The 15605-nt window shown below is 45.7% G+C and overlaps 6 protein-coding genes across 6 annotated transcripts; 5 read left to right on the top strand and 1 right to left on the bottom strand.

Moving 5' to 3' along the window:
* Positions 1-1663: 1663 nt before the first annotated feature.
* CCR75_005685 (uncharacterized protein) lies at positions 1664-3148 on the top strand (the record flags this gene model as incomplete). The annotated part of the gene is made up of 1 exon (XM_067963762.1): positions 1664-3148. The coding sequence occupies one exon, from the start codon at positions 1664-1666 to the stop codon at positions 3146-3148; it is 1485 nt and encodes a 494-aa protein (XP_067814893.1).
* Positions 3149-3363: 215 nt separating this feature from the next.
* Positions 3364-5874, top strand: CCR75_005684 (uncharacterized protein; the record flags this gene model as incomplete). Its single annotated transcript, XM_067963761.1, has 1 exon — positions 3364-5874. One exon carries the CDS (start codon positions 3364-3366, stop codon positions 5872-5874), a length of 2511 nt encoding a protein of 836 aa, XP_067814905.1.
* Positions 3438-7861, bottom strand: CCR75_005683 (uncharacterized protein). The gene is made up of 9 exons (XM_067963760.1): positions 7692-7861; positions 7428-7619; positions 7269-7361; positions 7122-7201; positions 6920-7064; positions 6725-6856; positions 6594-6657; positions 6453-6519; positions 3438-6388 (listed from the first exon to the last, which is right to left on the bottom strand). The coding sequence occupies exons 1-9, from the start codon at positions 7839-7841 to the stop codon at positions 6049-6051; spliced, it is 1263 nt and encodes a 420-aa protein (XP_067815120.1). The 5' UTR covers positions 7842-7861; the 3' UTR covers positions 3438-6048.
* Positions 7862-8016: 155 nt separating this feature from the next.
* Positions 8017-10430, top strand: CCR75_005682 (uncharacterized protein; the record flags this gene model as incomplete). Its single annotated transcript, XM_067963759.1, has 6 exons — positions 8017-8136; positions 8207-8304; positions 8366-8630; positions 8687-8769; positions 8829-9625; positions 9687-10430. The coding sequence occupies 6 exons, from the start codon at positions 8017-8019 to the stop codon at positions 10193-10195; spliced, it is 1872 nt and encodes a 623-aa protein (XP_067815119.1). The 3' UTR covers positions 10196-10430.
* Positions 10431-12116: 1686 nt separating this feature from the next.
* Positions 12117-12947, top strand: CCR75_005681 (uncharacterized protein; the record flags this gene model as incomplete). Its single annotated transcript, XM_067963758.1, has 1 exon — positions 12117-12947. The coding sequence occupies one exon, from the start codon at positions 12117-12119 to the stop codon at positions 12945-12947; it is 831 nt and encodes a 276-aa protein (XP_067815122.1).
* Positions 12948-14987: 2040 nt separating this feature from the next.
* On the top strand, positions 14988-15323 carry CCR75_005680 (uncharacterized protein; the record flags this gene model as incomplete). Its single annotated transcript, XM_067963757.1, has 1 exon — positions 14988-15323. The coding sequence occupies one exon, from the start codon at positions 14988-14990 to the stop codon at positions 15321-15323; it is 336 nt and encodes a 111-aa protein (XP_067815121.1).
* Between the last annotated feature and the right edge of the window lie 282 nt (positions 15324-15605).

Genomic DNA, 15605 nt, shown 5'->3' with positions numbered 1-15605 from the left:
ATTTTGTGAAACTCGCGGCTTTAAGAAAGAGACCGGCGTTTCAGTCGCTTTGCCAGGATGGCAAGCGAGAAGAGGCGACCGTTCGTTAAGCGAACGGCGCGGTCGTGAAGTCTGAGGGGGTTCAGGTAGAACTCGCCTTCAGCTTTAATGACTTCTCTTGTAAAGAGAATTTCACAGTGCTAGGTATGGCGAGTCCGTATGATCTCATCCTAGGCATACCATGGTTGGCAAGACACCAACCATGGATAGACTGGCGTACATGCACAGTTGCTAACACTACGCAAGACACCAAAAAGGATGTATTCGCAAGAGGTTTATGCATTTGATGTCATGTACAACACAGTTGAGGGGCGTTGACAGCATGTCAAACGTCACCAACTCCTACCCAGCTCGTAGAGAAACAGCAGATTGATAGACTATGCAAAGTCCAGACTTTCGTCATCACTGCCCTCTAAAACGTCCAGGTTTTCTTCAGAACTGCTGTCAGTAAATTCATGAATGCCTGAGCTTTTCCCGGCTTTCGCGCGCTCCACCTCTGTCTTTTTAACTTTGTTAGGCGAGTTAGTATAATTGTACATTTTTTCTCAGAAGGCAGGTCGATGATTAAGATTTGAAGCGGGTGAGTGGTTAGTGGTGATGACTGAGCCTGGGTCAGGGCAGGGACGCATGCCATACAATGTACTCAGGGCCAAAGTTGTTAGGTTAAATGACTCGAAAATTGGCCACTCAAAATCTGGGTTTGCTGGTTCTAAGTGTCATGCACTCTAGGAATGATATTTTTGTCGACGTCACGCTGTTCTTTTAATAAAGGCCGGTTTTGTGTAACAGTATTGATTCACCTACCAGGATAGACACCATTTGTAACGGAGTGTCCCGTTACAGATGTATTATTTCCTATAAGAGGAATAATAAATATTATTTTCTATGAGAGGAAATAAAAGAAGAAGTGCTTTGGAGTATTATTCATTTTGACTTGATAGTCTCAGCATTAGCAAATTTGGAAATATTGAGGAAACAAAACATTAGTCTGTTGATTGGTTAATTTAAATAAAATCAATCCCGCCAAATGTTATAAGACACGATTGTGCGGTGCGCAAGGAGGCGCCATACTTATTTAGTTATAAATGTAATAGTTTAGTATTAGATAAAAGATCGTCACGTAGGAAACTAAATATATATAAATGCAGTTTTACTTTTTTCTTTTCTAAAGCCTTAGTCTAGACCTTTAAGCTAAAGACCCTTAGCTACATATAAACCTTCCTCTGTACCTTTGTGTACGTGAAGTTTCGAGACACCTCACGTACGCTGTAATCAGTGTTAGGTTAATTAGTACTGATCAGTACTAGTGAAAGGTGACCCGTTCCACCATAACAACCAAGCATAAGCAATACAAGAAAATTTGTATTGCATGCTTCGTGCCTGTGTCGTCATCGTTACCACCTTTAATATGACCACCTTCCGCCTCCGATAGCAACGACGAAATCCGCGATTTAGGCAGTATCGTCGTCACGGAAGCAATCGCTGCATTGACTAGAAGACGTCGCGCAGCCCGTTCAGCTAATTTGGAAGAAAATAAAATTCGGTGTGGTGCATCCCTACTACAAAATACGATCGACGTAACACACCATTCATTTGTGCCGTTCCTTCTTTAATTGGCACTGCGATGGCGTCTACTTCTACCTCGCCTGCAGTGTCGGCTATGGCGCAGCAAGCCTCTCAGCAATACCTTCAGTGTCGTCGAAGCGTGACGGAAAAAGCGGATGAAATCAAAATGCTTGATAAGCAAATTGCCAGTGTATTTCAGCAGATCTCGGCGCTTTCCGAGGTCTCTGAAGGCCACGACGACATGTCGGAGGCGAAAAAGGCTGCCGCGAAGAGTGTAGGTCGACTAGAAGTCTCGCTTCTTGGGGTGGAGGGTGACGAGCCCATACGTGGTGCGACCATAACGGTCACTTTGGACCCGGAATACGAAGATGACGAGTATGATACCGTGGAAGAGGTAGTGGAAAAGCAAGATGTCGTGGTGACGGACGAGCATGGAAATGTGGTGACAGATGGCCACGTGCCTGAAGAAGATGGCGAAAGTACCCCTCGCAAGCTCAAGAAGACTACGAAAATCACTCGAACAGTCATTAAAAAGCGCATCAAGAAGGAGCCAATCTTGCGCTCGATAGCCTGGACTGCTTCGGATCAGTCGGACGAGATGACAGCACGAACGTTTCCTATCTCGTTCGTTTTTGACCCTGTGCAGTCGCGTGAAGCGGTTTTAATTATTACCGTTGCTGCAGCAATATACAACAACGACGACGAGGAGCCTGAGATTGTCAAGGAGATTGAGGTTCCCATCTCATCGTTGTTCCAGGACAAGGTGCTGGACCAATGGTATATTATTGTTGACGAGGACGAGGTACCTACTAGTATCACAGAGCTGAAGGAGGAAAGTGTGTCCGAGACTGTGACAGAAGAAGCCTTGGAGACGAGTCAAGAGACGGAAGCTTTCGAACAGGTTACGAAGGATAGTGAGGTGAAGGAGGCAATCAAAGATGGTCAAGATACCGAAGACAAGGCGGCTCCGATTGAAGAGATTGCAGACAAGGCTAAGACGGAATTGCCGGAAGAGACTGCAAAAGCAGAAGACACGATGGAGAAAACGGAGGAGAACGCACTTGAGAAATCTGAAGAGCGTGAAAAGACTAATGGAATGGAAGACGAAAATGAAAAGACTGCAGCGGAGGAGAAACGAATTGACGAACCGAAAGCGACTGGCAGCCGTATTCACGTGAAAGCGAGCTTTGAGTTGTCTGAGGCTGAGACTCTAAGTCTTTCGGTTGTGGCTCTATCGAAGGAAAAACAAGAAGCCGAGGCGACGCTGCAAGAGCTTGAGCGTGAGGTTTCTGTGTTGCGGACGAAATATGAGCGCGTCGCTACAAGCCAGCGTCGCGTTAATGTCTCGAAGCCGAAGTCTAATCTTTTGAGTACCCGCTTTAGTGCGAGTAGTGTACCCATGCAGCGCAAAACGTGGTACCAGAGCTCTTATGAGCGTGTTACTGGCTTTGCCACGAAGCATCAGCAGCTGCTTGTAAGCACCGCGATGTTCACGGGAAGCGTATGCCTGTTTCATTTTAATGGCGAGAACCTGCTGGCGTAATAATTGCATTAAGCCTGGCTGACAATTATTGTCTGCACACGGTCGTGAAGTAGCCAATTAAAAAATAGCGCTCTTTTGCTAGAAAACTGTTGTAGTTTTCCTATCTTCTTAAATTTCTGAATGAAGCGAAGTAAGAAACTTATGAGACTTATGTGGGCCACGTCATGAGATAGACTGGATAATATACTATAGAGATTGCCTCCGACTCGCGAGCAATGGAGAATGCTATGGAGGTGGCTACTGATATCCTCAATGGACTTGTGCAACGGCTAGACGTCCATGCGACTGATAATATGATTAATCCTGACGATATTGCTACTCGGGAGAGGAATGAGGCAGGAGAGGCTGATATTGTGGTCGATAATCAAGTAATTGAGATGCAGAGCGACGAGATTCAAATGATGGAACCCACTGAAAAATTATTGGCAGCGGGAGATGTACAAGAAGGAACCGTTTTGAAAGAAGAAAGCATCATGACAGAGCCGGTGGTACCGAGTCCTCGTGCCGGGAACGGTTCCGCACCTGCTCAGGCAGAACCGATTGAGGCTACAATTGAGAAAAAAGAGTGCGACGCTCTCGGTAAAAGCGATATCACTATTGCTACCCACGAAAGCAACGGCAGTGTCGTAGAAAGTATAATTGCGAACACAACACTGATCACGGAAGCAACAAATGTAAGCGGGGAGACTCATACGTCACCAGACACACCGACTAAAAGAACTCTATCACATGAAAACGATGGTCCACACGATGAAAAGGATTCGACTTTATCAACTCGTGCGGGAATGGTGACTTCCGTGCCCCATCATGATGACGAGTATGACCCGGTAAACCCATCGCGTGCCTTTGAAAAGCACCGCCCAGCAGCTGAGCAAGAAGAGTACGATCCAGATCATCCATCCATGACTTTATCTGAAGTAGCCGAGGCCGATGTTGTCATGAAAGACACGGATGCATTGTTTCGAAATCGTCAGAATGACCTTTCGACAATGAAACCGGCCAAGAGAAAAGAAAGTGATAAATCTCATGAAACTACCGACAATGCAGCGAATGCAGACTCCCATTCGAAACGCCCACGCCGCGATGACGACAACAAAAGAAGTGTTCATCGTGATGATTTTCATAGCGGGCGCCCGCGTCGTGAAAGCGGCGACTCCATCTCACCGTCGAAAAGTCGATTGAGACACCAAAAAGAGGACCATAAAGGGCTTTCGGCTGCTGCATGGGATCGGCTGATGGACTTTCAGACGAGCGGTGAGTTTTTAGTGACTCAAGTAAGTCGTGCTGCTTTTGCATCGGTGGGTGCCATGCCGGAATTTGCACAGATTGCCATTATTGCACGTTTCGTTCGCACGCCAATGCAGGACGTGCGCGATAAGAATGGACAACTCATGCGCTTGTTTCGTGAATATCAAAAGGAAAATCCACAGATTGCCACCCTTCAGCCCGTCGAGGTCTTTCTTTCGGATTACAAGAGTGACTCAAGTCTCTTTCGCTTTGGTTACGCTCCTCCTCAGCCCACGACAGGTATGTCGACCGTACCCGTGCCATATCAGCGAGACCAATCAAAAGTGGAGACAGTGACGAAGCATTCTCCTCGTCAAGCCAAAAGTCTGTCGTCACGGTCCGACTCGGAGCGACACTTCCACAAAGATGTCGATGAGTTCGGACGTGTTGTCCATCCTGCGTCGGGTCCATTTGAGGCAAATACACGATCAGCAAGTGATCATCACCTAGCTACGCCAAGCCGTCCAGAGTCCTCGACTGCAAATAAAGCAATGGCTGTCGAATCCCATGACCAGCCGCCTTCGCATAGCAACATTGGTGCTGGACGCGATCCCCGCCGTCGGGGTACATTAACTGCTCCCAAGTCGCCACTTCGAGGCGGCTACAATGAATCGCCTCGGGATACGGGGTTACCTGATCTTTACAAACGCTTGCCAGTCCCTGTGCAAGCTGTCATTGATAGTATGCGCCGCGAAGGCAGACTGCAAGAGCCATTGAATGACAATGTAATTACGCGGTTGTTGCATTTGCCAGAGCGAGTGGCGCTCCAGGCTGTTGAGAATTTCAGCAACGTGGACTTATCGCAAGTGGAGAATCTGCAGGGCTTTTTAGTTGGAATTATCAATCGTGTCAATGAAAAGGCCATTGCGTCGGAAAAACAGCCTCGACCTCAGATGTTGTCGCCTCGAAAACAGGCTTCGAAGATGCCGCGAAGTGGAGGGTACGGCGCTCCATCGTTCGGAGCGTCTGTTCTTGGAGGACCCCCACCAGGTGGACGTATGAACAATCTGAATGGTAATGGGTATCAACCTGCGCCTGTGGCTGCTGGAACTGGTCCTGCACTATATGACCGGCCTTCCGAGGCTCCCCAAGACCCGCGTCGTCGGCAAGCCGCTCCTCAGGACCCTCATATGTTTAATGCAGTACCACAAGGCATCTCTTCTGTCAATGAAGGACGTGCTCCCATGGCCATGCAGTCGTTCACTGCGCTTCCCATATCAGTGCAGAACCACATTCATTCCTTGGTGGCAAATCAGACGCTCTTGTCATTGGAAGAGCTAGGAGGAAAGTGTTACGAAGTACTGGGGCAGCTTTCCGAGCCTTTAGCGAACCAAGTACTTACGCGATTTGCTGGCGCTAATCTCTCGAACGTACGCAACAAGAGCGGATTTTTAATTGGAGTCGTCAAGCGGGCTCGTCAAGAGTATGGATTTAATTGATTGCACATAACACTTCCTGGACCCTGTTCAGTATCTTATCAATGCTTTTATTGTCCCCCTTTTATTGTGTTCACCATTGATTTGTACGACATAAACTGACTTGCTATTAATCGTTAATAGCGTATGTGTTGCAAGGATATATTGTCGTCCGTGTCCATGTGCTCAGATTATCTTTTACGGAGCCATGCGAGGCACAAATGAAGGAAGGCCAGTGATAGCGCGGCCAAGAATTAAAGCATGTACGTCATGGGTGCCCTCGTAAGTATTGACAGCTTCCAAATTCACAACATGTCGGATAACGTGATATTCATCTGAGACGCCGTTGCCGCCAAGCATGTCGCGGGCATTTCGCGCGATTTCAATGGCTTTGCCGCAAGAATTACGCTTCACCATGGAAATCAGCTCCACTGGAGCCTTGTCTTCATCAAGTAATCGTCCGACTTGCAGGCAACCCTGAAGGCCAAGCGCAATCTCCGTGTTCATGTCAGCCAATTTCTTCTGAATCAGCTGATTGCTATATTAACAAAAAAAGTCAACGTCCACAGACGTGCGAAATTCTCGAAAAGCTATTGACGTACGCTGCAAGCGGAGCACCAAATTGATTGCGGTCGAGAGTATATGTACGGGCGATATCCATGCATGTGTCTTGAATAAATGAAGAAAAAAACAAAGCAGTAATAACATCACCTTTTCAAAACTAATTTAAATACACTCTGTACATGCTGCACCGAGGGCTCCCCACGAAATTCCATACCGAGCACTGTTTAAACAAGTGAATGGACCCTTCAAATCAATACTAAATTAGTGATCAACACAAACCATGTGGCTGAATGACCAAGCCGATGCATACCTTTAGCCCCTTAACCTTAGGAAGCATGTTTTCAATCGGTACTTCCACGTCTTCGAGAAAGATCATGCCCGTAGCAGAAGCCATTAACGTCGCTTTGCCTTCAATGTAAGGAGCCGAAAGACCGGAGAATTCCTAGCGAGAAAAACATAGCTCAGCTCTCAATCATAGTTCTCAGTAGCATTCTCCAAGCCATACCTTTTCTAAGATAAACCCCCGAATGTCGCCCTCGTCATCCTTGGCCCACACGAGAAATACGTCCGCAATTGGAGCGTTCGTGATCCAATTCTTCGAGCCGTTCAAAACAAACCTGCCACCTTTGCGTTTCGCACGAGTCTCCATCCTTTTATACAGACATAAGTACTACCAACGTCATATAAGACCAATTAAAGCTACTTACGATCCAGGATCCGATCCATGGTTTGGCTCTGTTAAACCAAAGCAGCCAATAAGTTCACCAGTCGCAAGACGTGGAAGGTACTAAAGGTGCCATCCAAGCACACTTAGGTTATAAAAGCGCCACACGGCAGCTATATTTGCAACGTACCTTTTCCTTTTGCGCATCGGATCCAAACTTGTAGATTGGATGCATCACAAGAGACGATTGCACACTCATGGCTGAACGATAGGCGCTGTCCACCTGCCACGTATAACGATACGGGCTGAGCTTATTTCAAATGCACCTTTTTGCTTGCATGGTACGTACTTGCTCCACCGCGTTTGCTATCAATCCGTATGACACATACCCCACGCCAGCACAGCCGTAACCCTGAATCGTGGGGCCTAAGAAACCCATTTCGCCCAATTCGTTCATAATCGAGCGATCAAACTTGCCATTGCGATTATCCTTGACAATTCGCGGCAAAAGCTTGCCTTGACAGTAGTCAATGGACGATTTCTGCCGAAAAAAATAACCATAATGAGGCTTAAATCGAGCTTAAGGACCGCAGCGGAGAAGTAGCAGACCAACCTGGATCATGATCTCCTCGTCCGTTAGCTGGTGCTCTAACAGAAGCGGGTCACGCCAATTGAATGCGGACATATCATTGCTCATGCTGCGTATAGCTCCGAGGGCATGGCGCCTGGCGGCTGACAGAAAAAGCGACTTCGTTGCCAACATTGGGGGACAAATGGTATTTATTATATTGCCGATATCAATCTTGTTTTTCTCATACAAATAAAACTTCAAGTTTGTCAATTACGTCTTCCCTTATCAATTTTGTCAAACCTTTTAGATTGCATACAGGCTGTTTGGAAAGATTTAAAACTCCTTCAAAACATTATAAGCGCAAGTCATGCATTCTAAAGGTAGCGCGTCGCTGGAGCCCGACAAGGAGCCTATCATCAATGAAGAAGCCGTTCCTGACGATAGCAATGCGAACAAGTCAGCAAGACTCTTGCCAATGGATCTGCGGGTGTGTAAATGCCGGGCTGCCGCAGCAGGAAGATTGATTAATGAAGAACGATGTGCTGATTTTATGGTAGAAACGCCGTCGAGCCGTAAAGCTGCAAACGTCTACCGAAAAGAAAGCTAAAATGACGTCAATTGAAACTGCTCCTCAAAATTTATCGCCGCAAACTAGGTACAAAGCACGAATGAACACCGCAAGATTGCGAAAAAAACTGACGTCTTCCCTTTTCTAGATCTTCTGGCATAAATGAGAAGACTGTAGAGAATTCAATACCAGAGAAAATCTCTTTTAAATCGGAACTGGCCGCAGGCGCTTCACCAAAGCCCGTACTCGCGCAGTCGCATTCTTTATCGGGCCTGCAAGAATCATTACAAGTAAAGGGGCCATTGCATACTGTGTCAACACGCTTGCATTCGCTTTATCATTCGTCTCACCTCAGCCAAAATAGTCAAAGACGGCAACTTGTTCCCGGTGCAAACGTTACAAGTAATTTTAAGGTAAAATATAAATTAAAAACAGAAAAAGAAATCATCGCTTAATTTCCAACCTGTAGGTTGCCAAATTGCCTCTTGACATGGTGCCAAAACAAAAGCTTTCAATTCTCACCGCAATGCCGTTCCCTTTTCGGCGTGTCACGTACGTTTCGAGTAGCCTCATTTCGGAATCTGTTTAAATTCTGAAAAAAATTATGCCAGCTCAAAAATCAAGCAGGAGGCATTGCAGCATTTTATGTCTACTGAAGACCAAGTCGAGGTTCAAAACACAGCCGTACGATGGCAGCAAGCTTTACACTATTTTACATTCCCTGCGGACCCTTTGCCAACATTCATTTTACTAAATCGAGCATCGACAGGAAGCACAAGTGATCTTTCTTGTGGAAGCATGCAGCGGGAATGCCAACGAGAAGAAAACGATTTTTTCACAGCGCGCTGGAATTTATGGCAAGAAGCATTTCGTGATGTCTACATAAATTTTCGTTACCAGTTTAGCCGCCAAATGAACGCAGGCGGCAAAGAAATTTCGTTCTATCTTTGTTCCAGCGACTTCATTGTCACGATTTTATACGAAGCTGAAGAACAAGACGCATCCAAATTAGATTGGTCAATTATTGACCTGTGCCATCAGTATGACGCTAAAAATGAGTCAATGCAAGTAGCGAATAAAAAATCGTCTCAAACGTGTCGTATCCGTGCTGTAATGTCACGATCCAGTGCTAGAATTCGCAAAAGCCTGCACCAATTGAACGTGGCATACACAATGCCGTATATCGAAGCGAATCAGGCGCGGCGAGAGGTTGGTGAATTCCACTTGCTGGAGGAGGAACTAAAGGCAAGTCGTCAGCAAAACAAGAATCGCCACAGTGGCACGGGTATTGCACCACTGACTCCTACTACAGCCACACCAGAGGCTATGCATGGTGCGGACTCCCTGCTGCTCTTCCACGGCCACGAATCTGTCCATGGACTATATGAATATCTTATCAATCGTACTCGTGAGTGTCTTATTGCTCTTCATTTATCCACCTGTTTCATTTATTTCTACATATGTCGTAGCCATGTCGAATCAAGACGTACCAAAGTTATATGCGCTACACCCGTTCGCAAACGCTTCCATCCAAAGTTTACGCGTTGCAACCTTTGGCCAAGTCGATACAATAACAACCAGGTCGGTGTCGGTAGAGCCAAAACCTCGATCTGTCTCGCTTTTTCGACTCGAGATTTTGGGGTTTTGTTTTCCTTCAAGTATTACAAAGTTGCTTGCTGTGCTCGCCGACGAGTGGCAAGCAAATTATTCATCGTCTCACTCAGTCCAAATGACAGTAGCCAAGGAGAAAGGCGAGACAGTCGTGCGAGCAGTTATGGAGGCAGTGGCTGGTACCGAGCGTCTAAACGCCATTAAATTGGACGAACAAGCTGCAAAGGGTTTTCATGAAAGCAGTAGTGGCCAGTACGAGCGTCAGAAAGAGCTGGAATTTTCGAAGCGACGTATTGACGTTGTTGTTATGGCGAACACGGAAAGCCACGTTTACAATGTGAACGTTACAACCCAGGCGCGGCGATGACTTTTTTCGGCATCCGTAAACGATAGTATGGGTTCATGCTGGTAGTTTATGGTGGCGTTATGAAAGAAGTAGACGAATAACGAATTGAGAAGATTTTCATTATCTTTTTACAGTTGATTCTTTTTAGGCACAAAAATTGGACGTTGCATCATCATGATAGTTCGTAGAAGTCCTGTTCCCAAGATAATCATACAAGAACGTACGGCTGTCTCTTGTCCTAAGGTCTCTCGAACGAGTTGCATATCACCCACTTGTCGGATCAACAGTCTTGAGGTGTTACGCTATTGAGACCAACGATACATGTTCCCGCTCCTTTGAAGTGGCACATGCTTCGTCTAACTACTGCCAGCAACCGAAGTGGACTAGAAGCCGGCAATGTGCCACTATACGTCAGCCACTAGGTGAATTCAACTACTTTCTTTCGAACAAAAAACGGGGGCTATACTGCATCGACGCTGTAAAAGTGGCCATGAGATTCACCCTTTTTGCCTCAATTTTACATTATGGAGTCAGCCACGATTACTTTTTCTTTAAGAGTGGTAGTTGCAATTGACAAACGCCAGTATGCCCATCAAGCGTGCATTGATATTATTCACTAGGCGAGTTTAACACTGGCAAAAAGGACATTTAAAGGCTACACCACGCCACTTCTACATGTGCCCTCCAACTTAAAAGTAGAAGTTGCAGCAATGTTTCAAAGACTTTGAAATGACACAATTAGAGCAAGCTTTGTACATCGACGCCCGCGTTTGGGATTGCATCAGACGGTAGAGTTGCTCATGGGTACAGCAGCATCACGATTAAATAGTGCGGTATCGAATTCTGGATGTTGTTGCTTCGAGCTGAACGCTGGCCAAACAGTTGCTCATTATGGCCACGTGCAAGCCGTAGCTTCAATTAGAGCCTCTCCACTAATTTAGCCTTAGTAAATAATAAGCTACTTTACCGATATCGCGCGGGAAGCACGTGCGCTTCGACAATGGACGAGCAACATGATACTGGGCAGTATTTACGTGCCAACCTTTTCACAAAAAGTGATAAACTGAATATCAATAACGCAACTGAACATTTATACACTGGCTGAAATTCTGAGAATTCGAGACATTTGATAGTCTCGCTCCAGATGCTATTGCAGCATTTTTTTTTTAATTCGTAACGAGAGCAAAATCGTCTGTGATAGAGATAAAAATTCCATCTGCAAGCAGCAGAACGCACAGGAAATCCTTGCAAACAGCCTGCCAACACAAACGCCGCCACAAATGGCAGAGGGAGATCCAGGGGGAAAAACGGTGACGTATTCACAATCCTCGGTCGTCACAAAGTACGACAAACGAGAGTACCCTGAACTTTTGTACAGTGATCTTGCTTTCTGTCTGTCTGTCTTGTTGTAAGTGGCGGACCTCTGCATGTCGCGTTGTATAGTTAGTAATCCCTCAAGTGGCGGACGTGTAGATTTCTGACGTCCATGGTCCGTGTGGATGGTCCTTAATCCATTCGTCCCGTCTTTATCGTGTTGCAAGAGTTGTCAATCGATTAAGGAGACACTGACTCGGAATCTCTATGGACTGGCACTTTCTCGTCGGTCACCATCCGAAGTGAGCAACTTGAGCCCAGAAGATTACCACGTGCAAAAACGAGGAACAGAAAGGAAGTGCGCTACTTTGCTTCATTGTTGCTTTCTCGCCTGAAGACCCGCGACCGTGAGTGTACGCAGTCGATGGGGATCATCACATGGATCAGTCTCTTGAGGTTTGACTGGCTGCGTAGGTGTCGAACGTGCGGCGTTCGTGGCTCCAAGTGCCTCTGTCGTCGGCCGTCGCTGGCGCTTGAGCACATTTTCTTCCTCGAAGAGCGAAAAAATAAACTCAGTGGCCGTAATTTTAGTCACGTGAGTGACACATTGATATCAACGAGCAACACCATGTTCGCAAGCAGTACGGTCGGGACCGGTGCGACCTGCAGCAATAGCGGGTCCACGGTCATTATGCGCGGTGCCGGATCCTCCATCGATGGCGATGTCCAATCCACAGACTTTTACGACACGACAGGGCCGCAGCCATTTAATTCTTCGGAGAGCCACGGTGAGCTTCTTTCGACGGCGCAGAATCGGGTTCATCGTCAGTACAAGCGAACTCTTAAGGCCTCGGCCACAGCAGATGGCAACTTAATGGACCTCGTTCCGATGCCGTCGGGTTGTTTAATGTACAAGACAAGACATAACAAGAACGGGCAGCCACTTATCAAGGAGATCGGCACGGACGAGTTTCTCGTGTGTCCAAAAGAAAACATGCCAATGTCGTTGCCACATCGTCAGCAACACAAGCAAATTGTGCTTCAAAACCGAAGGCAAGCTCAAGTTCCAAAGCAAAAGACCATCACGATAAGGAGCTCTCGTCCGCATCGCAAAGATGAGTCTGGGGTTTCATTCCAATTTCACGGCCGAAGCGGTGCTCTGCCCTTGAATCGAAGCTTGAGTCTGAGCAGTAGCTGTAGCACCAACGAATCGTTGCTGATCCGATCAAACTCCATTTCGTCGACGCGTGTGTCGCAGTACTCGGACCGTGTGAGTCTCGAGACCAATTTTGGCTCCCTCCACCTGCAGTCGAACCTCTCGAATACGGGACGGTTTATCGACAGCAGGTGTACCCCAAGTATTCAAGAAAATGAGGAAGCACAGGCCTTGGAGGTGCTGAACGGTTGGCTTCACGCATCCTCCGTATCGACGCAGGATTCCTTTATGTGGTCGCGGTAATCTAAACCTCGCAAGAATGAAGGTGGCGCGAGCGCCTTTTGCATTCTTGCCGTGACGAGGTAACGGAGTTAGTATATGGAAGAAGACCTCGAGCTTGGTATCCTAGGTTATAATTTAAATACGATTGTGCGTGATGTTAAGTTAATATGAAGCTATACAAGCGAAGATACTTTTAGAGGTTGTTCCGTGGCAAGCATCAAATAGTTGCGATAACTTTGCTGATGGCATTCGGAGCTTCAATAGAAAAGCTTTTAATATCCGGCTCGGGATCTATTTATATCCTTATACTTCAAGAGACTTGAAGTTGGTCGGCTATAGAATTAAAAGCTCATTTCTTAGCATGCAGGTGCCAGGAATTCTTCTGAAGCCATTTTACATAAAGGCTGTATTTATGGTCAATACCAAAACATTATTGAGTCGTATTGATTCGTTTTGAACGGGGCCTTGATAAATGTAACAGCTGGAGATATTTTCCATCGATGAAATATAATTAGGAAGACATGATATGAAGTTGAACATGCGAGTCGTATGTCTGCTCCAGCAGCTTGGGCCCAAGATTGGCCACGACCCTGACTCGCAATCCATAATCGATATCAGCCATTATCTGTCAATCGCCAGAATCTAGATCAAATCCTAATGCAACCATCACACGCCTGTTACAACGGCGTCTACGGCTGCTAGATCTCGGGCTTCAACATAAGTTGTTGTGTAAATGCGTGTGTAAAATTGAGCGGCATACACGGCCACATTTTCAGCACCAAATCGCCTTCTTTAACATTGTGCTTTTGTCAGCTGACTCGTCAAATCGGTATTATTTATCTATCATCTTTTGAAGGGTGAGCATTTGCCCAAGAGTTTCATCAATAAAGGATTAATCGATAATGCTATTACTGAGGTCACGATTTTAGCCATGAGAAAACGCAAAATTCGTGACCAAGTTGCTAAAACAGAGAACCAGATCGTCAGTTTTTGACGGCCTTAAATATTTTTTTTTGGTTCTCACAGTAATTTCTAGCTCTTTTATTATCACGCTTGTCAAAAAGCATCAAGGCAGTAAATTTTCGACAACTATAGTGTTGTGGCTGTAAGCTATAATAGCTTTGGTGCTAATGAGTTGAATTTAAGACAATACCATTACACCCATGCAGAAAAAGAAGCAGGGCCTCCGTTTAACACAGCAGTGTTTGAACGAAGGCGGCGCCATCATCAAACATTTGAGATGCCAATGTGTTTAATAGGCACAAGACCTCTTCCATTTGCCTCTTTTTGATAGTGTCTTGCTCATTTCGACAGGCAACGTGAATCTATTCAAGCGTTTGGCGCTCTTTAAAAAGGCGGAAATGCGCTTTGTGATAGAATGAGTCTTGTATGTATATCGCTTTGATGGAAAAGACGAGCTAGTCATACACTCATTTTCGTAGGGTAACTAAATTGAATGAGAGCAATGTGTCCTGTTGACATTTGCCAATGTAATTTATTTAGGGGGTCTCGGTGACCAACACTTCAGTTGCTCTAGTCATCATGAGTTTATTGGAGCTGACCTCTTGTAATATCTAACATATTTACCCTTTCCTCATAGGCTTAGTGGATGTTTACACTATAAATGTCCTTGTGAAACGGAAGCGGTAGCCAATTAAATAAGCCACAAACAAGAGAATGGGTTGTCATGCTGGATACGTGCTCCTCGAATCAAGCCACGGTCAAGTTACGTTTGACAGCATGACTGTACTCCTTGATATAACGCAGAGAAATGAAAGACTCTCATAATTGCACTCCACCTCAGTTATTACAATGCTTGCGTCTTGATATCAGCAATGTAGCTACGTCGCTTGATGGAAACGAAAATAAAAGTGGCAACCGATTCGAGAGCTATGTGGTACAAATATCAGTGCTACGTTAATCGAGTGTAATTTCGACTTGACGATAATTGTTCTAATCTGTTAAGTTTTACAGAACCGGCCATATAAATAAGGAATACTTGAACTTCAATCACAAGTTACTCTGTTATTGTTTAAAAATTGAAAAAGAACAAAGTCAACAATGTATGAAGAGAATTCGCCAAAATCCTCTCCTGCGGAAGTGCCTGCGGCAGTGCCTTCGGCTAACGGCACAAACACGGTCATTGTGTTTGTGTGCGATAGTGGCGGCACGGCCCAGCCAGTGAAAGTTCCATCTGGGACAATGCTGATGGATGTGGTGCGTGCGGCATTTCAGTCTTCAACGTTCAAGAAAGGTGATTTTTTTGGACTCGAAGATGACAGCTTGACGCTGGACCAGGAAGTGACGACAGCTGACGCACCACTCTGGACGGCCAAAAATCCATTGAAGATAAAATTCAAGGTGAGATTAAGGAACAAATTGGCACTACTGCAATGATACCATTTTACGGTAATTGTATTGTGAATAGAGAGAAAAATCATGTCAAATCTTGTAAGCGATGCAGTGTTTGAGTTGAATGTCAGGTTTCCAAGCGTTGCAGACAAGCAATGGTTGAATTCACACCCATAATATGTAATGCGCACAGACAGAAAAATTTGCGATAAAATTGCTGCACTAAATGCCGCTTATAACAATTGAACATTTCTGACAGCTCAACAACAATAGTTATTTACTTAAATCTCATTTATTATGGGTAACAAAAGTGGTCGCCGCCAGATA

The sequence above is a fragment of the Bremia lactucae genome, linkage group LG1, assembly GCF_004359215.1.
Source record: "Bremia lactucae strain SF5 linkage group LG1, whole genome shotgun sequence".
Classification (NCBI taxonomy): Eukaryota; Oomycota; class Peronosporomycetes; order Peronosporales; family Peronosporaceae; genus Bremia; species Bremia lactucae.
This window is presented reverse-complemented; position numbering and strand designations above follow the sequence as displayed.